Here is a 25,333-nt window from a genome sequence, read left to right on the forward strand (position 1 = left end):
CGAAGACAAAGTGAAGTTAACTTTTATTTTATTAATATCTTAATATTGTTAAATGATAGATATATTTATTATGTTTAAAACATATATAAAATTAATTATTGTATTTATTTTATTTTAATATAAAAACTAATAAATTCTTACAAAAATAATAATTTAATATATTTCCAAATATTGACAAAAGGCATAATTTATTACCATACTAAAAAATTTATAATGAATTTTAACATTTTTTTTTTATAAAATAATTGAAATTGTGTGATTCCAATGAATATTTAGATGAATGTGAATTAGGGTTAGGAGTTCTAGTTTAAAATTTTTTATGGATAACAATTTTACTAATTTATAGTAAAATAAATTTTCATTCAAATTGCATGAAATTAAAATAATTTAACTAGTTTTTAAAACAAGAGCTATCCAAAATTTTCAAAAATAAATTTAACCAAGAAGTCTTTCATGACCAAATCCTTAGAAATCTTTACGGGGATTCAAACCTTACACCCCCAACAACCAACACCACTTAAATCAGGATATCATCAGTGATAAGATTCAAACCCGATATCATGTGCCTCTAACCGGTACCATGTGTCCATAAAATACATAATAGGTTAAAAAGTTAAAAATCGAACTATCCCAACTATTTCTACATACAAAGACATTACGTGTTTATAAATAAATAATTATCGGTTTGGTTCAGTTTTCAGACCACTCATTTTTTGGCATACCCCTAGAAACAGGCTACAAGCTTGCAACCAAACTGAACAAAAGAAGAAAGTATGATGAGAAAGAAAAGTTTTTATTACAGAAGGAATGGCTTACTACATGTCCATGTGGTTCAAACAGAAAAGCAAAGATTCATACTTGGTTCAACCAAAATTGGCATACAACACTGGGAATTTGGATGAAACAATCTGGAGAGATCATGAATTTTTTAGGACTGAAAGAGCTTCCTTTGTGGTGGCTGAGATGACCGCGTCGGAAGCATTTGGCAAGTAGTAGTATTTCCCTGGCCAATGATGTCAGATTATGAGATTTTGTTTGCAGAATAGAATTGCTTGAAGGCAATAGGTAAATGGGTGTTCAACTGTTCAAGTATACCAACCTTGAGCAATTCTTGCAATCTCCTTGGCAAAACCAGTTGAGACGAACTTGTTTTCAGTGTCGATCACAAGCAGAGACATCCCTGCTTTGTATATTTTCCCAGCAACTTCCAGAATCTCATCCTTGAAAATGTCGATTATGGATAAATTTAGTTGACAGGGAAGATCTTGAAACTGAAAATGTGCCTGGTTATGGGTTGAGATTTACCTTTAACTCTTGGGCAGAAGGTCTGGGGGCATCAGCAGCAGCAGCAGCCTCAGGGTCAGTAGATCTTTTCAATGATATGTTGGCTCTACCGTCAGTTATCGCAACAATCATCACACGCCCAACATCACCACTCTTCTCTGCATTTAGCCCAACCCTGACAGCCTATGCAGATTTAAGTTAATCAATCAGTTAGTTCGGGGAATTATCTAGTGCCAAAGGCTAAGTTGTGATGCTAACAAGATAGATCAAGCAAGTTCCTGCAAGTTAGCAAAAAGAAATGTATACTAATGTCATGCTAGAATCATTTGAAACATGATAATCTTGCAAATATTTTCTGTCATTTGCAATATTCATGAAAATTCACCAACTCCAATTGTATATGCAATCAAATATGCTAAATGCCGGAGAATTCTTCTCAACCGAAAATGACGTACTGTGGTTAGACCATGAGCTAGGGGGGAACCTCCACCACAAGGAAGTCTCTCAAGCCGTTTTCTTGCCATTGCAATTGATCTGGAAGGAGGCAGGAGAACTTCTGCAGAGTCTCCACGAAATGGAATGATAGCAACCTATTTAATATTAGTAATAAACAGAATTAGAAAGGTGACCGCAAGAAAGAAATATGAAATAAGCACATTCTGTTAATTTAGATTTTAATTACTACCAGAACCCAAAAAGTAAAAGAATTTAAATTCTTGAAGAAGTGTTTCCAGGAATAGATGAACTTTTCTAAATGAAGTAAAAAGATTCTATCAGTAACATAATACAGGGACTAATATTGCATGGAATAGTCAATGCTATTATAGTATATTACTTTTTTTAGTTTTCTCCAAAACTGAAATGCCTGATCCGTCGAACTAGACCTCCACAAGAAGGAAAAAATCAAATATTTTTGATAAATCTAGGATCCAGAGCATCCATTGTTTGCAACTCCAAGGTCTTCTCCTATAATGGCTCACTCCATTTGGTGTAGATAGTGTCCGCTTTGGACCTAATGGATCCTCAACACTTTAAAATGCATCTAGATAGTTAGAGAAGTTCATACATATGAAGTGTCAAAAACTTATTCCCTTATTCGATGTGAGATATTGCATCTCCTATCCCAAGGAACCCATCATAAAACCTCCACAAGTAGCTCTTCATAAGAGGTTTCTAACCCCCATTGTGGCAGCCTCTTTCAGGCTTTCCAACAAGGCTAACATATCAGCCCCAATGGCCAAACCAATACCAATAGGGCTTAGTAAAATTTTATGGCGTCTGAATAATCCTCAAACCAGTTGGCACAGGCTACCCAGAAAGCACTGTCAAATTTAAGCTTGAGACAAACTGTTAAGAAGGGACCCACTGACCACCATCCTCCATTATCTAGCTAAAGATGTTCTCTAGAGGGCTTTCTCAAATAAAAGTGGCAATGCATAAAACATTCACTGAAAGACTTCTGAATTTAGTAATTACTGTCAGTATGGATATGAACATGCATAGTCATAATTCCAATAGTACCGCAACAACAATGTTAGGTGCTTTTTCTTCCCAAATGATTAGAATAAATAGCCTCCTATGTGGAGGAGCTCCAATATTAGGGGTTTGATGCAACTAAATGTGTTTATTTATTTATGATGCTTCATGTAGCCAGTAAGTGAACTTCAGAAGATTAAAAAACAAAAGCACATTGAGATTTGTGGTAGGAGATGCTGCTTAAAAACAAATTCTTAACACAACTAATAAGCCACTAACAAGCAACCTTGATCAGAATGTATCATGTACTTATGTCTAAATAAAATTCACCTGATCTCTGCTAGTGTAACTCTCTGCCAATAATTTGAGTGCTGCACCTTTTGCATTCTGCATTCGGTTCAGAGCCATGCTGCCACTTGCATCAACCACAAATATCACCTGCCATGAATCAAATACATTAAAAACTAAATGCACGAAAAGCTCATCAGTAATTTTATTGAAGATAAAACCTCGGAGTGTCTCTAAACAAAGGCATTCACAAATGAATCTGAAATCTGCAAGATTTGGAGTTCATTTCAGTATTAGGCAATACCAGGATTTAAATTTTTTTCAAGGTTTCATTAAGTTTAATGATGTTTTACAACGATAGTGACTGACATGTTGCCAATTCAAAAAAACCCGAACACATCATTTCTGTTTCTTTCAATACGGCAACTCATCCTGGAACTGATATTTTAAATCGAGGTCATCAGAACTTCTATGCAAAGGTGTACTAAACCAATTAGAAGTTAAAAAAAAATGAAGCACCAACAAAACTGAGTCTGTACTAAAACAACTGCAGGGGTGACTTTTTGCAAGGGAAAACAAAGCACTAGTTAAAGAAAACTGAAGTAACTAGAGTAAACTGACAGTACCAATGCTCCAGCTTTTCGTGCCATTCTTTTTGCTCTCATGTCAGTTTTCTCTACAAAAACTTTCCTACCCGTCTGGGTATTTTTTTCCCTTCGCAACTTTTGATATGGTGCTGCTGCTCTAAGGGTTGCATCAACAGCTAATCTCTTTACAGGACCCTGCTTATGATCATGGAGCTTGTTGAGAACAGATGGAATGAGAATGTGGACAATTCATAGAAAATACAATTCCAGAATATCGAGGCTCCAAAAGAGGATTACTAGTTTCTGTTATCTTTTGCAATATAAAGCCAATCAAGGACAATCAATGAATCGGATATTTTTACTGGAAACAACTCTCACTAAGTGCTCGTTTGGATACGCCTCGTGTTTTTTTTTAAAAATAAAAAATAATAGTAACTTCTATATAAAATATTACAACTTTTTTATAAGAAGAATGAGCTTACCTTCCATCCTTAAAAATCACTTTTAAAATTTGAGGTAGCAAAATTTTTTTAGTACCTCAATTTTTTTACATAATTTTAAAAATTTTAAGTATCAAGGATTTCTTATGTTTTAAATAGTAGCTACTATCATTTTTTATTTTTAGAAACAGAAAACAAGAGTGTATCCAAACAACACAGTAAGATATTTATAAAACACAACCCAAAAAAGGGATCAAACCCTTGTGCACAAGATGCATATAAGGATCTTTCAAAACAAACAGACAAAAAAAAAAAAAGGAAAAGAAAAGATTCCTTACAGCTTAAACCATCCAAAACATCAATAAAATTTAGAAAGGAAAGCCTACCATCTCCTACTGAGCTACTGGTCCAATCAAAGAAAGAATGCAGAAAAACTATTTTCAGTTACAATTCATTGATAATGAATCAAAGGTTATTAAAAATCAAATTCAAAATGAATATCTCTCCCTGTTGAATTTGTCAAGACATACAGGTCGGGAGAGGTCTTTAGATTCTATAGAACATTTTGTTTGTCTTGAGGAGGAGAAACAGAAAAGGCAGAAAGGAAAAGAGGGAGACAAGCTAACCTTTGGAAGCATGGGCTTAATATATCGTCCTCTATCCTCAGAAAATATAACATTCTTTGCTCTCCCGGCCCTCCCACGTCTTCTCTGTGCTTGTTGTGCAAAGAAGAGAAGTTTCTCATCCACCAAACCACCTTCTGCATCAAAGATAAACTCTTCAGGTATTTGTTCCTGTTGTTCATTTTCCTTATCATTTTCATCCTGATCACAAAGAGAAAAGTCACATTATAAGCAAATGAGTATTTATTTTCAAATTCCACCCGGAATAGAAGAAGAAAGCTAAGTCAGGAATTATACAACAGTTTTTTCCATCTTTGGGTAGGCAAGACGTCAATTGTATAACATGGAAATATTCAGTTGATAACTGCCAAACATCATAAAGAACCTAGGTATAGTTGTCTTCATAAGTCAGTTACCTCTTGATTTTCTTCCTCATTCTGCTCTTCTCCAGAATCTTCATTTTGGGGAGGAGGTGGTGGAGGTGGAGGCTGTTGGTTTTGCTGGTCTGGTGGATTCTCATTGATGATTGAACGGGGGAGAATGACCAGTTCTACCTGTACCAGATAAATTATCAAAAACGAAGAGTCTGATATTTTCCCAGAAGAAATCATTAATGATGCAGAAAATGAAGAAAAACAGTATAATGATCTATATGGTTTACGGCATTATCAGGATTTGTACTTTATTTGTGGTGCTGTAGATTATGGCAGTTCTTACATAATTATTATTGGGGATCTTGCATAGCAGTTTTCATGTTTCCATTTTTTCAAATTAGATCTCAATTAAAAAGGACTTGGTGCTCTTGGTCTCTGTCACTAAATTCATACAGAAAATAGGTGCTATTATTAGGACTGAAAGCAATATCGCCAAAATTCAAAAATATTTTGGGTAATCATATCAGTTTTGTTTCTAAAAGAGAAGTGCAGTAGAATAATACACCAGAGACTTTCTTTTGAAATACTTAAAACATCCATTCCACACCAAATAATTACATTTTTGTGAAAAAATTTCTTTAATAGCATATGGCATAAATATTAAGGACAAAATGCTCTTTATGCATCTTTTCTATGTTTTACAAATAGATTACCTTAAATTGAAAGGCAACTCTAGCATTCCTTAGAATTTAACAAAGAGTAAATTTATCATAAAAAAAAAATAATAATGCCTTAAAGACTGAGGTTGAAAAACAGCTCTCAAAAACACTTTGAATTTAATTATGAGCTCAAATGAGAAGGCCAAGGAAACAGGCAAAACTATACCGTAAAAAATATATCATTAAAATGAAGGCAAATAAACCTGGATACATCTCTGTCCTAAATATTGTTGACATAAATAGGAAAAAGATTTTTATCACAGAAAAAAAAATGCTAGAAAAATGAAAATCATAGTAAAGTTACAGCATGATAACATATGGATGCTTAAATACTATACCGTAAAAATTAAACGGCTTCAGAGTACCTCACAGAACATGGGCAGCACCCGTTCTATTTATGCCCAGAAAAAGGGTTTTGTAAAATTAGCCAAATACTGAATTTATTTATTTTTTCTTATAGTTAAAGTAGTTTGCACAATACTTGTTTGCTTATCTATCACCAACAAACCTTGAACTAATTTTGTGCACCGTTTAGGTGGATATGATTTCCTTTTGGATGATGTTTGTCTTGTTTGTCCTGGATTATTTCTCCTCTTCCAAAACATTTCTACCTTTTATGTTAAGAATTCAAATCTGCTTGTTCCATGCTTGGTATAATACTATTGCATATAGGTGTATTCCAACAAGGCATTTCAAATGAAAATAAAGCACCAAAATTGTGCATTGTCAATGAAAAAATATATAAAGGAAACAAAGAGGAAACACTGTGCATGAAAAATACTTAACAGCTTTTTTCAGATCATCCACATTGACTTTTTCACGTCCTTCTAAAGCAGTTAAACATTTTGCAACACGAGCAGCATACAGCTCAGCTCTGTGTCCCTGTAATTCATAATAGGCACTTGCTAAGTATGTAGCTGAAACCCAGGCATAATAACAAGCTAAATTGTTACCAAGTCTTTTCAGAGCATACATCCTGTATCATGTAGCATATTTTGTCAATCAAATCAAATAATGATTTCAAAAAAGCAAAACAAACACTACAAATCATCACAATAAAGTGGGTACTTCTTTTTCATCTTTATTAAGTGTTCAAAACTGTACAAGTAACATCTATCTTAAGTTTTCACTCTCAGTTAAAGCATATTTCTGGTGAATTTACTGCAGCAACAGAAGTTGACCTAAACTTAAATAGGAACAGGCGGGAGATGCGGTAGAGAATATTATTCAAAATAGTCCTCACACCTATCAAAAAGAAATATTTAAAACAGTCATCAGTTCCCTTTTTTGTAAGGATAAAATACTCGAACTCTTATGCTTTGTTTAGTTTGACTCTTTTTTCTGGGACAAGGAAGTGAGTTCAACAAAAAGAAAGGTAACATACAAGATCTGCACGCTGATGCGCCTAGGAAGGGCACAAGTACATTGTTGACTAATGCAAAATAGAAGCCTAAACTAAATAAGAACTTAAGAGAGGAAACACTTTGAATTGATGATAAAAGAACACCAAAAGGAAACCATTTTTTTGATAGGTAACACCAAAAGGAAGCCATGCTGCTGACAAACCAATTAAAAACCTCTATTAAGGCCTGAAACCCATAGCATATCTTCTGATTTCTCCCCCTTCCAAACTGACATACTAATCTGTCAATCACACATAAGAAAACAAGTGTGACTGTCTCTAATATACATTTTTTCTTTAGATGCTAATTTGACAAGGACCTATTTAAGATGGAAAGCTAACCATGAGAACCTGGGAGACAGCAAACACAGCCAAAGCAGGAAGTTAGTAATTACAGAATTCTCCTATCAAAAATTTAGAAAAGGTAATATGGTTGAAAACCTCATAGACATGAAGATATGCTGATTGAATAAGAAAATAGTAACACTATTCTTGTGGCCCAGTGGTATCAATAGCTTCCCCATTCAAGTGAGACTCTGGAATAGAGTCTCCAAGTCCCTTAGCTATCTAAAAGAGGTGCTATGGGGGCATACTGCATGGGCTGTGGAATATACTTAGGCTTGCTTACTCCAAAGGAATCAATAAACCTACTTAAAGCAAGGTTCTAAAAACTGGACTGGACTGGCCAATCCAACCAGCTGGGCAATCAACCGACAGCATCTCCAGTCTGGCTAGCTGAGTTGAACCAGCACCGAACTGTCTGAACCGGCAGTTAAACTGTCAAACCGAACAGTTGGGCCAGTTCTCTAAAAACCGGTCAAGCTTGTTTGACCTGAAATTACAAAGGGTTGTTGCCCCCTATTGACCCAAAAACAGTAACTTCATTAAATGGCAGTTGTTGCAAGATATTTGTACAGCAGATGCAGATTAAGTTAATATTCTTCCTGTGAAATCCAAAAAGATTCAAAGAAAAAAAAAATCTAGAGTTTCTTATTCTGAACACTCTTGAAAATAGATACAACACCGTTAGAGTTTAAATAGACCTAATAAAAGAAAATAAAGACTAACTTACCCCTACTCATAAACAGAAAAAGAATAATTTTAATATAATAACTAAATAAGAAAGAGAAATAGTAACGAAATAAAACTAAATAGATAACTAACTCTAACACTTCCGATGTGGGATTGTCTTATAAAACAGTCGTTGTTGCAACGTATTTGTAGAGCAGAAACAGATCAAGTTAATATTCTTCCGATGTGGGATTTTCTTATAAGGTGAGGAAAAGAGTTTTGCCCTAGGAGGACTTGAGTCATGGACCTCTCCAGTTGTAAAGGGGCAAGGGAACCATTAAGTTGTGTGAGCATTTTCATAGATGTTGTTGTAGATGATATATATAGGAATATTGATGTTTTTCAATTTTTTTGCTATTTAAAACCATTAAATAAATATAAATATTTACCTTCACATGTATTTTTTATAGCAATTATACAATGATAAGTATGAAAATAATATAAGTTAAATAATATAATAATTATTAAAATTTTAAAATAATAAGATACATAACTTTTGACATGTAGATAAAATTAAATATTACAATTGTCCTTCCATCTTAAATATATCTTCATACATAAATATTAATATTAATATATTTATATTTATTCTTACTATCTAATTTGACAATATCAAATATAAAAAATGAAATATTACTAAAAATTTTAATATTATATCTATCTATCTATCTATCTTCTTAATTTTTTATAATTATTTTATATTTTATATGATATATAAATTATATATTTATTATATTAACATTTCAACCACAATTAAACTATTGGTCCAACCATTGAATCATAAACTAATAATTTTTTAAATTTATTGACCAATCTAATTCTGAAAATATTGACTTCCTGTTCAATAGAAAGCAAAGAAAAGTTTCATAGTAAGAACCTGGCAACCACCTCGTAGGGCTTCCATAACCAGATACTTTAATTGGTCTCTGCTGATACTAACATCCTTCAAATATTCCCTAGCCAAAATGATCTGCAACACATGAATATATGCAAACAATCAATTCTTACTATAAAGCAACTGATATGTTTCCTTCTTTTAATGCCAAAAGGTACCATAGGAGCAAAAGCATTAGATGTGATAATAAAAGGCTTTTTCATCCTATTAAAAAAGGTCCCCACCTCTAAAGTTTATGGGTACAAACGCAATATAATTTATTTGCTAAAACATCAAGTCATCAGCTTGTATGAGTAAACTAAGTACTGTGATTACATGAATCCTCCTTGAAAACTAATGGACAAATTGCCTACTTTTGGAGAATGTATGCAAATATCATGAGACTTACTGAAGAGTATAAACCGTAGAAAACAGTGAAGTGCTGATGCACCATGGAAATGGATGGAAGAAAATTGTCCAAAGAAGATGCAAGGGAACTATTCTCTTTCCTTTTTTTAACATATTGATATGGTCCAAGTGGATTTATCATTATCAACATATGTGAACATTATTAATGAATAGTGTACTTGAATCTTATATGCTGAATAAAAGCCCTTGAATGTTCTGAGAGATATAGATTATGATGAATGATGATAATGCATGAACCAGTACTTAGTGGAAAACTAATGCAAGAAACATTGAGAACGAGAACCTTGTTACACATATCCTTCTGCTCCCTTGATGATTGATGGACAGATATGTTTATCTATCAGTCACAAGGCCAGACTTATAGATGTAGTGGGAGTTCACTAATGAGTTTGAAGATGTACAAAATCATAAAGTTCTCCCTGTTGAAAGTAGAATGAACATTTTGATGTTGTGACCATACTACCAAGGTCATTAAAAAACTCAGTTTTCTACTTCATCACATTTGATGTCCCTTCAGAGGATGAACCTAATCTTTGGGACTTTTCAAACCAGCATGGAGAGCTAAAAGTTTTGGCCTCAGGTGACCCACCCCAAAACAAGGAATTCCAACTCTCTATGATTTTTCATGATACCCCTGATATGGACCTTGTCTAAAAAACCAACCACCAAAATGCAGAATAAGTAAGCAGGGCACTTAATCACAATTATATAGTTTCAGATGGGACCCATCCACCTAATATATTTTCTTTTTGCCTATCAAAAAGATAAAAAAAGGGACCCATTCACCATTCTTACATGCAATAATAGAGTCAAAAGCAACACATTGTGCTTGATTCCATATTACACCACTTAAGAAGAATATTTAGGGTAAACAATAAAGTTTTGGCAATATGATCATGAATCATATCCAACTGAACTTCCAGACTTTCAAAATCGAGCTCACAAACAAACTACTCAAACTCACTGCAGAATTACCTGAGTCTTTGCATATTCTGTTTCTTCCTCAACCATTTGAAAAACTTCATTACTGCGTTCCTGAAATTGTGTGGCAATTCCTACAGCTGCAACACGATCTTCAAAGCTCATTGGAAGATCTGCACTGCAGAAGATGTGCATCATTAGTGGAAAGAGAAGAAAAACACAAAGATATGTAACTGATCCAACAAATGCACGCATCTGTATTTTTGCAGTTAGGAAATTTTCTAAACTAAACAAAACGTTTCTTTCCCCATTAACAAAGCAAACCTACTGAACATATGTGAACAACATTTCATTTGAATAACCTTCTAAATGCAGATGGTCTATACCTCAAGTTAATTGCAACACGATCTAGTAAGTGTTCACGTACAGCACCCTCTTCTGGGTTATAAGTGGCAATCAGAAGTGGCTTGCATGGGTGCCTGAAGCTGATTCCCTCTCTTTCCACAATATTAACTCCTTCTGCCAATACATTAAGAAGCAAATTACTGATACCCTCGTCCAAAAGATTTATCTCGTCAACATAGAGAACACCTCTATGAGCTTCAGCAAGAAGGCCCGGCTGGAAAACAGTAGTTCCAGTTTTTACAGACTCCTCAACATCAACAGATCCAACTAGTCTGTCCTCTGTGACTCCAAGTGGAATCTGCAACATGAATATTAGTAGAGAAATTAAACCATGAAAATAATCTCAATATGGAAGTTTTCTTTACTGAAAAGCACCTGGACAAAGGGAGATCTGACAATCTGAGTCTTGATGTTACCAGCAGAATCATATTCCACTTGTTCAGCTAGTCCATCTTCCCATCTTCAAAAATTTTATTCAAACTAGTCATTTACCTTGGTGAAGGAATGAATGTGCACAAATGTTTTTGCATGCATTGGATAAAATGGAACATTGGGTTAAAATATTGTACATTATTTAGGCTTTCTAGAGGCCAAAGATAAAAATATATATCAATTAATAATATGTTGTGACCAAATTTGATCTTTTGAGTGCATCATATTGTTATAACTTCTTCCATTTTCTCTACTTGATAGTTGGGTTGCTCTGTAGGTTTGGTACTAAAGAAAATGGATTAAAGTGCACCACATTATTCTGGTCTATATAGTGAAATAACTATTTATGGTTTTTCTATATATAATTAAACATATTTTAAGTGTCCTTGTTCTCAAAATTGGTTTTGATCATCAAAACCACAAGTTTGTATGGTTGTGAACCTCTGTTCTGGGAGAATCTGCAATGATGTGTTGTGATACTCATCAGCTAACTCTGTCCCATCAGCATGTGGTAATACAGAGGGTGCAAGGTACCCATTCCACTCACCACTAGTAAAAGAACCACTTTTGCTTGCCTTTCTTCTGGCTACTATGTTCTTGCAGAAGTTTCTAAACATGTTATGATTTCTAAAAGCAGAAAAATAAAAATACGGATACCTACTTGTAAGATCCCTTATCCTTATTTAAAATTAATTTTTTGTATTAACCACTTTTGCTTGCCTTTCTTCTGGCTACTATGATTCTTAAAGAAGTTTCTAAACATGATATGATTTCTAAAAGCAGAAAAATAAAAATATGGATATCTACTTGTAAGATCCTCATCCCTCATCCTTATTAATTTTTTGTATTAACTATTACAGTAATTTCTTATTGTATTAAAAGGACAATATCCTATTTCCAAAATATTTGCAACATTTGTTGTTCCTCAGAAAAGAAAATTGATAATGCAAAATAAAAAAAAGGCCATCAGACTTACATTCTAAGTAAAAGACAACCTATGTAACATAAAAAAAATATTTCTCTCCCTATCCCCTCCTCAAGATAGAGTGGTAACTAATTTAGCTCTCATTATATTCTTCTGATCTTTTCTTCCATTCTTCAGTTTCTCTTTTTCTTTCATTATTCTCTCCTCAGGATATGGTAGGTGTTGGTCTTGAATCCAACCAAGAAGAGAGGACCATTAGTCATCACCTCAGATTCAAAGCTGTTTGTCTCCACCATGATTCCCAAGCTAATTCTTTAACATCCCGAAGAAGTTTGCACATAAAAAATAGTAGCTCTTAGTTTTTCAACATAACATCTCAACTATATTCATCTCCATTTATGGCAAGGACATGACGACATGACAATAGTTAACCATTGTTTCAAATTAGAACTCAATAATTTATAGTGACAACAAGGTTTCCTAGTAAAAATCTCAGCATACTTTTTATAGAATAACACATTGCATATGCAATGGTATACACAAAAAGATTAATCCATAACCTGTGATTGTGCTTTTTCTTTCTAACTGGAATTAATTTGTTAGCATTCAGTGGACTTACTCTTCTGGGCGGGTGGGATCAGCATTTGCTATTGAACCAACAACAACATCAATTGGGGGCAAAATTGCATGCAGTCCACGAGCCATTACTGTCTTGGCAGTTCCTCTTTTCCCAGAGATGGCAATCCCTCCGATCTCACGGTCAATAGCCCCAAGCAACAGAGCAGTTTTAATAGCATCCTGTAGAACAATTGATTCGCACAAAACCCAAATTGATGAAAAAATTTAAGCAAAACATCTGACAACCAGGAACTACTTGTTAACACTTGAAATTGATTAACAGATTTAACTGTAGAATTCATTATAGAAGCTTGTACATTGCATATTTCTAGAAATAGAGCAAATCATAGGTATAGATCAGAAGCTCCTATCTAACAACTTTTGACAACAAAAATGCAGTGAGGTGCACCAAGGGAAATGCAAAATCTAAATAAGCTAGATATTGCTAAGCAGCACTATATAAAACTCTGATGACTCAAAACATTGGGTCCGACAAATAGCAGACAGCCTCAGAGCCAAAAAGGGGTGAAAGCACACAACATGTGAAAAGGGGGAAAAAGAACACAACATGGATTGCAGGTTAAGATGATTTGGCCTATCAAACGTTCAATATCCAGGAACCTTTTTTTTTTCCAACTTTTGCCAATATCCTGAAGGAACCTTCTCAGATAATAAAAAAAATAAAAAATTGAGGACTTTTTTAATTTTTTGTGCATGTTAGGAAAAAAACAATTCAATGATAAAGAGAATGAGTGCAACAAACACATAGACTCTTGAATGAATTGTTCTTGTTATGATTCTTTTTTCTTTTTTAATAGGCAAAGAAATGAGGTATGCTGAGATCACAAAGAGATATACTAAAAAGCACCTGATAGAAAAAGAGGCATAACCCAAGTATACAACAAGTATATTCACAGTATCAAAAGGCAAAAAAGAAACAAGTTCACTAGAAAAGGCAGCATGCTGAATGCCCAAATACTATCTATTTTCTTTTAGTTTTCGTTCACAATGAAAATTCAAAAAATTTATCATGATTAGTCATGACTGATATTTTTAAACTAAACTTTTTACAAATAAACATAATATTGAAAAAGAAGAAAAGGGCAAAGGCCCTTATTGGGTTGTCAAGTTTTCTCAAAAAATGCTCACTATTTTCTGGATCAAACAGTCCAAAATCTGGACTATGAAAAAATACTAGCAAATTGTGGTAACACTGGACTCTTTTCTAAGGGGGTCAACATTTTTGCTCCATCAAGCATGCTAGGCTTGCTACCATTTAGATAATTTCTCCTTTCCTGTGCAAATAATGAAGAAATAACATAAGAAATGCAAAGATCAAATAAATCCCAAAAGCGCACACCACGTTAGCTGAATATTCTGATCTTAGTGGCTTACCATGCCAAGGTGCTAGAAAGGGCACCCTAACATTGCTGTCTCATACAAATGTCAACCACTAAGGATGAACATAGGACGATCAGGTTGAGTTAATGGTCAACCCAGGTTAAGGCTGAACACAGGGAACAGGTTGAGTTGAAGGTCAAACAAAGTTCAACCTGAACCCATTGCCACCTTGCTTCGCATTGAATATTCCAATCCCGGGTCTGGGTTAGGGCAGGCTATTTCAGGTGGATCCAATTGCTAGGATTAGATGAGTAATTAATTCTTCTCATGATACACACATTTCATCTTTCATAACCTTCATTACTTTATGAATTATCACACATTTAAAAACATGTTTTACAAATATTTAGCAAAAACAATCCAAATCAATTAAAATTAAGGTTTCAACTTCTAATTTCTCAAAACTTTGAACATCTTACACGTATAAACATAATTTTGTAACATGAAAAATAAGTGAAATACGTATACTAGTTTAGTATTTAGGGAAGAACATGGCTATCAGTAAACCCGAATGCCAGAATGGTGAGAAGAGATGCTGCTTTAGCCGAATCCTAGTACTTGGCATAAAAGCTTTATTGAGTTATGTATTGACTTGTATTTTGATATTTTCTCATTAACCAACAGAAGGTTTCATTTGGTCATACTGCATTACATTGCTAAAGTAATCAGTGTCACATCTTTCAATTCAAGCCCCCAAAAACATAACTACACCGCGATTGCCTCTTATAAAATCAAGATTTTCCAGGGTGGGGTTTTTCTCCATTTTGGGATTATGGATGAGTTCCAAACACATTGATAAAGAAAGACATTAAACTGTGACTATGAGATCATGGCCTAAAGCCCAACTCTGAAACTAAACACTACCTCATTTTCAGCACGTCCCATTTCAACAACAGAATAATAAAACAACAAAAACCCACCAAATTCAGCTTTAATAAACTCATTTGAACATAGCCCACTTGAGGAAACCCATAAAACAGCAATACCCATGAACTTCCAAGATCAGACACTCCAATTACACACTGACCCACCAAACCATTCAACAAAAAGGCCAAAATCAAGCAGCCTAAAGGTACATAGAGAGAAAGAAAGAGACCTGACCAACCACGGCAGCCAATGGGAAGAACTGCCTTCCATATGAAGTGCTGTTGTCGGACTCTTCAGCAACAATGGCACCATTGCTGGACTCAAGAGTTGCAGATGCCTGAACAACAAAACGCCTTTGGGCGCGCTTTGGCTTGGAAGAAAACGAAAGAAGAGAGCGTGATTTGAAGGAAGGGAAAAGGGAAGAATGGAGGGTAGAGAGAGAGTAACATGGCGGTGCTGTTGATGAAGCAGCCATGAGAGAGTTTGTAATTTGGTCTTTGTGAGGAATTGAAGAAGTCCGCCTTCTCTTATCTGCTACCCAATCAGCTTCATTGTTGGATGGGGACCTGCCACTTTGTGATTGGGAATCACAGTTACAAAGCTACATATTTGGATAAAATTGAAAGAAAATGTTTTCTTGAGAGTTGGGACCCATGAAAATGGTATATACCTTTCCCTACTTTCAACAATATTTCTGTTTTTCAAATTGAAAGTAATTTATATGTTGATTTTGGTGAGTAATTTTCAATTATTAGGGGTTTATTTCCTGCAATTTATGCTTGTTTTTTAAAGTTATTTTTATGGTCGATAAATAAAAAATAGTTTTTTAGAACCGGATTAATAACTGTTTTAAAAAACTGCTTTTGATAACAATTTTTTTAAATTATTATGTAATGTTATGTAAAACGAATGTTTGTTTACCATCTAAAATATCTTTAAGTTGTTTTTCATATTTTTAAATATACTTTAAAAATAATTTTTATATGTGTTTTATTTTTAATTATTTTATATATTTATATAATTATTTTTTAAAATACTCAAAATAATAGAAAATAACTAAAATATGTTATTTGAAAAACTGTTTTTTGTTGTCAAATACATTTCCTTTTTTTTTGTTCTCAAAAACAGTTCCAAACTAGCTTGTTTTTGTAAAAATAAGGATGTTTGATAAATTCTTTTTTAAAAATAAAAAATAAAAACTTATTGAGAACAAATATTTTAAAATTTTGTTTTAATATTGTTAAAACATTATAAATTCAATTTATATAATATTAATGAATTTAATTTAGATTTAGTTCAAAATTAAAATAGTTATGACATTATAAATAAATAAACAATTTTTAGTAGAATATGAATAATAATATTATAATATAATTATAAATTATATTTTTATATATATAAAAATATTATTTAAGTATATTTTAGAAACATAAGGATTTTAGGGTTTGTTTTATAATTGTTTACAAAAACAATCATAAAAAAATAGTTTTTAATAATAATTTTTAAAAACTGTTATCTAATTTTTGTAAAATAAAGTGTATTTGAAAACCTAAAATATTTTTTTACATGTTTTTTATATTTTTAAATGTGTTTAAAAAAATCATATTCAGTGTTTTATTTTTAATCATTCTATATGTTTGTAAAATTATTTTTTAAAACAATTTTCAAAAAACAAATGAAAATATCATAAAACAACTAAAACATGTTATTTGAAAAAACCCAATTTTTTCTTCAAAATATAAAATAAAAATTAGTTTTTAGTTATCAAATGTGTTTCATATGTTTTTTTTTTTATATGGAAAACATAAAACTATTATTAGAAATAGTTCCTAAACATGCTCTTAAAAACTGTTTTTTAAAACTATTTTTAAAAACAATTATCAAACAAATTTTTAGTTTTGATCTATCATTTTTTTAGTAACTATATATGTTTTTTGAGTTTTAAATTATTTTTAAAATTTATTAAACTCATTAATAAATTAAATACAAGTCTTTTGATTTGAAGTTCATTTTTTTAGCGATAAAACTTATAAAAACATAACTACATGTAGAAATAAATAATAGGCTTTAATATTACAATCAAGATCGGTTCTATCGGATATAACCAAAATATTAAAAAAAACAAAAAACAAAAATTTAGCATGTCGACTTTTTTTTTTCCAATTAAAAGAATAAAACAAATTCAAAAAATAGATTAAAAGTTTGATACTTCTCTAATTATTATATATGTTGATTTTTCCTTAATTTTCAATCTTTTTTTTTTCATCTTTGATATTCCTTTCAATTGTAGACCTTAGGTTGGAATGAAACACAAGAATTTTTGTTTCATTTACATGTTTAAAAACCACTAATTTTAGAGCTATCGCCAAGCTGGCAGCTGACTCATCTATGATTGTCACCATATGTCTTTTAATCAAACATCACCATATGCCATGTAGGTACGATATAAACCACTAAAGAGTGGAAAGCTTTAAGTTACTTCACCGCTGGTTGAACATGCTAACTATCCAACTAGTTATATTTCTCAATTAAGTAATTGATTGATTTACTAGTTGAATCAACATTGGTTTAGACCGTTGTGTCGATAATAACTTTACTACAAACATGTTAATACAATAACAAAAGTAATCATTGATGTATTCATTAACTACATCAATGAATACTATAGATTATTCCACAAACCCGTAACTTGAATCTTGTGTCTAACTCATAATGTACTAAAGTCATGTACAATGGATATGATAAATGTGTGAATGCTCAAATAACAATTAAAACAAATAAAGATAAAAGAAGACAACTATAATCATTAAAAAAAATTATCAATAAAACAATATTTTGTTTTGTTATGTTTTCAAGGGATCTATCCTAACGCTTGTATTGTATGCACACGATTCAAAACATCACAAAATACATGAAAGAAACGATAAAAGAGGACAATAATGATTTTATTGAAAATTAATGGGAGAAGAAGAACCCTTTCTTTAGGCTCAAAATGATCTAAAAAATCAATAAGAGATAGAGAGAGAAGACGTTGATGTTTCAATTGATAATTCATGAAAGAATAAGAAACTTGTATTTAAAGGTTAAAATGGATAACGTCTATTGATTTTAGGATTATATTCATTATCTTACCATCTTCTTATTAGGAACTTTGGATGACTTCATTCCTTAATCTTAAATGATACACGGAGTATCAAATTTAATCTTAGGTTTTTTAGATCTAACGTACCGGAAAACAATTATAATAAAAACCATATTATTTAAACATGGATTTAGAAATAGAGAACTCGTACTTATGATATAAACGTTCCTAGGTCAATTTCATTCATAAAAGATGTTGAAGATGTCATAAAACTTTTCTATCAAATGATCTATTAGTCAATCTTTCATTCGTGGACACCTGACATAAGAAAAATGAGAATGTTAAGTTTTTTTATTTTTTATTTTTCTCAAGGGTGACACAAGAATTTTAAGATGTTGATGTTAAGTTTGTCTCATCATCCATAAAACGAAATAATGAAAGTTTAAAGTCCTAACTCGAGGTATTTATAGGTTTTTATGCGAACGTAAGTCACTTAAGCCTTCAACTTAGATCCTTAATAACTATTTAACCTCATTGGGTTCATATTAATTGATTAACCTAATCTATAAAATTTATTCATGAGATATAGTACAACATTACATTTTTAATAAAACACATTTTATGCACGCTTATAAATTATAAATCCAAATTCCTTTAAACACACATGCCACAATAAAATGGGAGCTCGAGTGGAGACTACATCCCTCAAATAATTTTTTATTTTTCAATAAATTATTTTTACTGTATTTTAACTATTAACCATTTAGGTGTATTATAGAAACTAGTTTTCAACAAGACTCAAAGAAATTAGAATGCTTCATGTATAAGACACAAATTTGTTCATCACAAGGACCGTTTTATGAGAAGTCTTACTAAAAGCTAAAATAATGTAAAAAATAACGATGATGATTATATAAAATCTGTAAAATTTACTCAATTCAAACACGACATGCCTAATAATTATGTCATATTTTTTACTAAATATGACTCATCCATCCATTTAATAACTAAATCAAATAAAATCGAGTTTATTTCTATTAAATTAATACAAAATCATGGTAAATAATTAACATACTTGTATATTATTCGAATACGATAATAATCCATTTAATGTGACTATCACGTATTTAACTTATTCAATACTTCAAATTTACATGAATTATCAATTGGTTTATTTTCTAAATCATTTATAAAAACAATAAAAATAATATAACTTATTAGTAAAACATTGTTTTGTTTCTAAATATATTTTAAAATCTATAACTATACAAAAAAGCGAGTGATGTATAGATTATGGCAATATTTTGCAACAATTAAATGAGTTCTACATGAGTCGAAGTCATCAACATTACACTATAAATTACTCGTGTAAAAAAAGAATTATGTTGTAGAAAATTAATAAATAAGTTGAGTTAGTAATGTTAACACTAAGGTTATATTTGGTAATGGAAAATATTAGAGAAAGAAAAAAAAAATGTTAAGGAAAATGGTTTTCTCATGTTTGGTTCTACTATATATATATAAAAGAATTAAATTAATTTAAATTTGATATAATAGAGAAAAATAAGTAAAATGAGTTTAAAGTAATGTCAAAAAATAATTTATTAAATTTAAAATTATTTTTTATTTTCCTTTCTATTTTTTTTCGTGACATTTTCCTTTAAATTTTTTGAAAACCAAACATAGCGTTAAAATCATATGATATTAATTTAAAATAACTTTGGAACAATTAAAAATCATTTAATTTTTTAAAATTGATTTATTTCTTTTACAAAGCTGCATCAAATAAGACCCTTTTGAATTAGAGATTTATTAATTTCAAAATATATCTTACAATTGAGGGAAAAAAAAGGGGCAAAGCGGACGGGTGGGCATGAGGTAGGGTGCTAGGGTTTTACCCGTGTGATCCACGCTCCATGTTTCAATCTACCACCGGATCCAAAACCCTGCAAATTTTCTCTCTTTTTCAAAACGCATCGTTTCGTCCCTTCCTTCGTCTCTGCGAAACGCAGAGTTTCGTCTTCCTCCCCCTCTCTGCAAGCAGGTGGAGATGAGCAGCTGGAGAACTATTCTTCTCCGGATCGGCGACAAATGCCCCGAGTACAACGGCAACTCGGACTTCAAGGAGCACATTGTCCGTAAACCATTAATTTGATCTAAAACCCTAATTTTAACCACATTCCTTTGCTTTCAATGTGGCTTTTCTGAATTTGTGGTTGCTAATCACACTCTCTTCTCACTGTTGACTTTCCTTTGCACTTGCAGGAGACATGCTATGGCGTGCTTCGCCGCGAGTTGGAGCACTCTGGGAATGATATTTTGCCTGTAGTTCTCTTTTACTTTCTTCCTATATTATACTTTATATTGTTAATTTATATTATTTGACTAATTTTTGGCCGCTGGAGCTGTGAGGAAAAAGAGAAAAAAAAATCAACTTTAAATTCGTTATTTGTTATTCACAGTTTCAGGGGTTTTCTGCTTCTGTTTGTTAAAATCCCACCCCACCACCATTTTTTTTATTTTTATTTTTTGCTTGAACCTATTTTTTTGGTTTTGGAATATGCGGATGGTTTTCTGGGAATTACATTCCAATTGGATTCTCTGTACACTTTCACATTCTACCTTCGTGGAAAACAGATACAGTTGTTGAAAGCAGAGCCCAGCAGACACTTAGATTCCGAAGAGAAATTAAAATCTCATCTAAAGTCTGTTGAACAGTTGGCCATGCATAGTTGTTTTTGTTTTTGGTCCCAAATGACAAACCAATTATGCAAGCTTCTAGTTCTTCTGTTATTATCTATGTTGCATGGTTTTGGGTGAGACTATGTGTTTAGGTGAATATATCATATTAAAAGAAGAAAAAGGAAAATAAATTAAAAATCAATCAAAAGAAAATATATCCTTGACAGGACTTCCTCCTATTTTGACTGTACCATATCGATGTCTATTGGAGTGGGTTTCTCCTCTTCATTTTTGCTGATCAGATTTTGTAAATAGAGAAGGATTTCTCATCCTTCAGTTGTATTTTTTCATTATATTTTGTTTCTGATTAAAAAAAAAAAACCTTCCTCCCCTTTTTTTTTTTTTTCTTTTTCTTTTCTTTTGATCTTTTTGTTCTTGTCTATAGATATCCCATAGAAGTTCACTCTTCAACAAACTCTTTCTTTCTTCAATGTAACTATAAACTATATGGTAAAGAAGTTCCTTTGTGCTTGTTTTGGATCATATGGGAAGAAAGAAATAGGGGAGCATTTGATAATACTGGAAATGTGGATTAATCATTCAAACAACCCTTTATGCTTACTTTTTTGGAATAGGCTAGAGTGTATATAGGAGATTGCTCTATGTCTATGATGGATTGTATCGATTGATTGAGCTCTAAGTAGTGTGAGGGGGTTGTTTTTTGTGTATCCCTTTAGTTGACCTTTTAGCATCCTTGTATCTTTGTATATGTCTTGTATGCTTTTGTGCGCCTTTTTATGTAGGCGTTGTTAATATATTAAATTTTGTCTATAAAAAAAACACTATATTTGTACAAGTATATGGCAAGGATCCCCCTACTTGCATTCATGTTGTGGTGTGCTAACATGGGTATGCTGGATGAATTTGGAGAATCCATGTAGCATAGATTATTAATGGTGTTGTTGTTGTTGTGATTATTATAATTATTATTATCATTATTTTGCATTTTTTTATCAACCAAATGGAGCATTTAGAAAGAACATAGCTTTTAATATGAGAGATTATGGGTATTACAATGCTCTCCATTTGTTTGCTTTTAAATATGTTCACCATTAGTATGTTATTAACATGCTGATCTTCCCATTCCTTGTGAAAGATTCGTCACATGCTTTAGAAGGTGGATTCTTGGTCAAGTGTCCAAGTTTGTGTTGAACAAAGGTAAATAAATTGTGAATAAGTGTCAGACATGCAAAAAACTTTGATGGGGAGAAGTGTCCCACATTACTATGTGAGTTTGAAAGCTGCCTCTTTGGGAGCTCAATAGGAGTCAAGTAGATATGAAATTAACACTCTATGTTGGATTTACCAGGTGCTGCGATTCAGAATCCTCTGTAGGGGATCTATGACATATGAACATAAGTTTCTGGTCTTTGTATACTGCTATTATGCTTATTAAAAAATAGTTATTGGAAGTAGAATTTCATGGTATAGGACAGTAGGGGGATTATCAAGCAATAATAGTCAAGTGCTGGTGTGAAGAAAATTCAGGGCTAGGATGCTGGAAAATTGGGGTTTAACACTGGGGGCTTGTTTGGCCATAATTCTGGCTGTCAATAACTGAACAATGGCTAATTTAGGGTTTTTGGACTATCGATGTAGCTATTGGAGGTGTAAATGGTTTTTAGAAGTTAAGGTTTAGAAAATGGGTTGTGGCATTAAAAAAAGGAAAAAAATTTGCATGGAAATTGGTGGCTGTGAGTTATTCATACCTGAATATTGCACATGAATTCTGGTTGAAGTGATTCTTTCATTTCTCTACTCCAATATTCTTTGCTTATGAGAACCATCAAATTTCTAAATTATTTAATTGAACAGTTGATAAGGGACCACAATGATATTGTGATTAGAGCTTTTTCAAAATTGGCAGGAGAAGGTTGAGCCATTGTGGCCGAGATTTTAGCCCTTTTAGAGGGCTTGCTACAAGCTAGGGTTTTAGCCTTTCTAACATACAAGTAGAAGGGGACTATGCCATATTGTTATAATGAATGACTAAACTAAAAAGATAGCCTTGGGGGTACAATGGGTGGCTCCGTGAATATTATATGTTGCATGCATCCTAGTCTATTCTTTCTCTTGGTCTCCTTGTTCAACTAATATTGTTGCCGATCTTTCAACAAAGAGAGGAACAATGCTTTGGGTTCCTTGTGTAGGAGATTTTTTACCCCCTTGAGGAGCATCAAGTCACTTCTCCTTGTATAGTTTCATGTTGTATCCATGCAATGTATAGCTCTCCTTATGTTTTTGGAGAAATTTTCTCCACCTTTTATTTTGATAAGATTCCACAAATGTTGGAAGGATTCCTTGTCCTTAATTTGTTCTTTTGAATTCATATAAGTGAATTTGTTTGTTTTTTTATCAATTGTGTGTATCTTTGTTTCCTATTCCATGAATTTTTTGTTAATAAAAAAATGTTTGTTTTTGATATATATATATATATATATATATATATATATATATATATATATATATATTTTGCAATAAATGCATTGCCATTTGAATTGTACTTTGACTAGATAAATAAAATGCTTGACGCTAATTACTTATCTTGAACTTTGGGTCCTCTATTATACATAGTTTATTCCATGTTTGGTTTTTGTTAATTTTGTCCTATGGTATGTGAGACATTTTTGCTTATTGAGAAATGATGTTTATAAGACTTAACAAGAGGAGACAGGTGTTTGTACATGTCCAATTCTATTCCATGCTCTCCGTGCTTCACTTGTTTTTGAAGTGCTTGGACTAACATGTGTAGATCACATTTTAGTGGGCAACATATAAATCTTTTTTTGTTTCATAAGTATTTGAAAAGTTTTAGTGAATCATTGTCCAAGTACATCTAATGTGTTGGGTTGCAGGGTGGGGAAACCAACCTTTACATACTTGGGGCTTCCATTGGGGGCTTCTCATGAGTCAATGGGGGTTTGGGATGCAATTAGGAGAGATTTTAGAGAGGGTTACCTATGTGGAAGAGACACTATCTTTCAAAAGAAGAGAATCTCACTTTGATTAAAAGTATATTATCCATCCAACCTTCCTATTTATTTCATCTCTTTGTTTTTCATTCCAAGAAGGGTGAGCTTAAGATTTTAGAGCAGATACAAAGAGATTTCCTTTGGGGTGGGGGGGGGCTCTTGTGAAAAAACTTCATTTGGTCAATTGGGCTATTGTTTGCTTGGATAAAAAGTATGGGTGACTCGACTTTAGAAATATATCCCTTATAAATAAGGCCCTCATTGGCAAGTAGGGTTAAAGATTCGCAATAGAGAAAGCATCTCTTTGGAAGTCTGTTATAGTAGGAAAGTTTGGGGAAAAAGAGGGAGGATGGTGTTGTAGGAATGTGAGGGATGGTTATGAGTGGGTTTGTGAACTTGAAGATGTGGTTGTCTTTCTTTAGAGATTACAAACAATTCATTAGAAGGGATGAAGAGGATAGAATGAGATGGAAGGTTTCTAAAGCCGACAATTTTTCCATTATATCTTTTCTCCTACCTTGCCTAGGTTAGAAGGGAGATCTTTCCTGAAGGTATAGTTTGGAATCCTTGGGAGCATATGAAGGTAGGTTTCTTTGCTCGGGAAAATTTTTTAATGTGAGATTAGCTTAACAGGATGGGATGGATAATGCTGAATAGATGTATTATGTGGGAAGATGATGAATTATGAATTGATCACATCCTCCTTCATTGCTTTAAGGCAAGCACTCTATGGCGGTTGTAGGTTTTGCTTGGGAAGTTGCTTAGGAAATGATTTTAACATTAGATCAACTCAAAAGGATGGGATGGATAATGTTGAATAGATGCATATTTTTTTTTTGATAGGCAAACACAAAAAAAGAATATATTAGAAAAGGGCACCTTGAGGCTGACCCAAAAGCATACAGGGAGTATACAAGAGGTGCCATAAGGCACAAAAAAGAAGAGGAAGTACAAAACTAGCCCTCAACTAGCACCTAGCCAATCAAAAAAACTGAGTAAAGGAAGAGGACCATCATTTACAACCGACTTAATCCCCAACCAAAGGTTACATACAAAAGAATTTTTCAACCTATGAATCGAAAGCTCCTCATTATCAAAAGCAATCCTGTTTCTTTCCTTCCAAACCGCCCAAAAAATACACAAAGGGACTGCCTTCCACACCTTTCTACGCTTCTTGCCCAAGTTAAAGCCACACCAACCACTAAGGGTATCTCTAACCGAAAAAGGAAGGACCTAAGTAACGCCAAAAAGAGCAAACAATAACTCCCATAACACTCTTGCCCTGGAGCACTGAATAAGAATATGATCAATTGACTCTTCTTCCTCACAGTAAAGGAAGAATCTGTTAGCTAGAAACTGGCCCCTCTTTTTAAGTTGATCCAAAGTTAGCACCTTACCCCA

General features: G+C 32.6%; 2 protein-coding genes across 5 annotated transcripts in view; one reads left to right on the forward strand and one right to left on the reverse strand.

The window, feature by feature from the left end:
- Positions 1-774: 774 nt before the first annotated feature.
- On the reverse strand, positions 775-15,711 carry LOC117916503 (magnesium-chelatase subunit ChlD, chloroplastic). Of its 2 annotated transcripts, XM_034832572.1 has the most exons (15): positions 15,366-15,710; positions 12,870-13,048; positions 11,269-11,353; positions 10,875-11,191; positions 10,543-10,666; positions 9,142-9,234; positions 6,578-6,673; positions 5,115-5,252; positions 4,702-4,899; positions 3,675-3,830; positions 3,091-3,198; positions 1,740-1,874; positions 1,306-1,467; positions 1,100-1,220; positions 775-1,003 (listed from the first exon to the last, which is right to left on the reverse strand). In XM_034832572.1, exons 1-15 carry the CDS (start codon positions 15,609-15,611, stop codon positions 918-920), a joined length of 2,244 nt encoding a protein of 747 aa, XP_034688463.1. In that variant the 5' UTR covers positions 15,612-15,710; the 3' UTR covers positions 775-917. The 2 variants fall into 2 exon arrangements, with proteins under 2 accessions (XP_034688463.1, XP_034688464.1); XM_034832573.1 differs by lacking the exon at positions 3,675-3,830 and having other exon boundaries at positions 15,366-15,711.
- Positions 15,712-20,097: 4,386 nt separating this feature from the next.
- The window catches only part of LOC117917143 (nuclear cap-binding protein subunit 1), a 61,149-nt gene continuing 55,913 nt past the window's right edge, over positions 20,098-25,333 (forward strand). The window contains exons 1-2 of one of the 3 annotated variants that reach the window (XM_034833389.1): positions 20,098-20,352; positions 20,484-20,543. In XM_034833389.1, the coding sequence (XP_034689280.1) occupies positions 20,269-20,352; positions 20,484-20,543 (144 nt within the window). In that variant the 5' untranslated portion in view covers positions 20,098-20,268. The remainder of the gene's footprint in view (positions 20,353-20,483; positions 20,544-25,333) is intronic. The other 2 variants (XM_034833390.1, XM_034833388.1) reach the window with 2 other exon arrangements.

The sequence above is a fragment of the Vitis riparia genome, chromosome 6, assembly GCF_004353265.1.
Source record: "Vitis riparia cultivar Riparia Gloire de Montpellier isolate 1030 chromosome 6, EGFV_Vit.rip_1.0, whole genome shotgun sequence".
NCBI classification, from domain to species: Eukaryota; Viridiplantae; Streptophyta; class Magnoliopsida; order Vitales; family Vitaceae; genus Vitis; species Vitis riparia.

Bases quoted from the DNA above. Each gene is read 5' to 3' on its own strand.
- LOC117916503 (XM_034832572.1), bottom strand. From the start codon at position 15,611: ATGGCTGCTTCATCAACAGCACCGCCATGTTACTCTCTCTCTACCCTC. The intron at 9,235-10,542 runs GTAATTCTGCAG...CATGTGTTGCAG, and splicing joins CAGAATATGCAAAGACTCAG to ATCATTTTGGCTAGGGAATA. The intron at 3,199-3,674 runs GTACTGTCAGTT...GATTCATGGCAG, and splicing joins CACGAAAAGCTGGAGCATTG to GTGATATTTGTGGTTGATGC.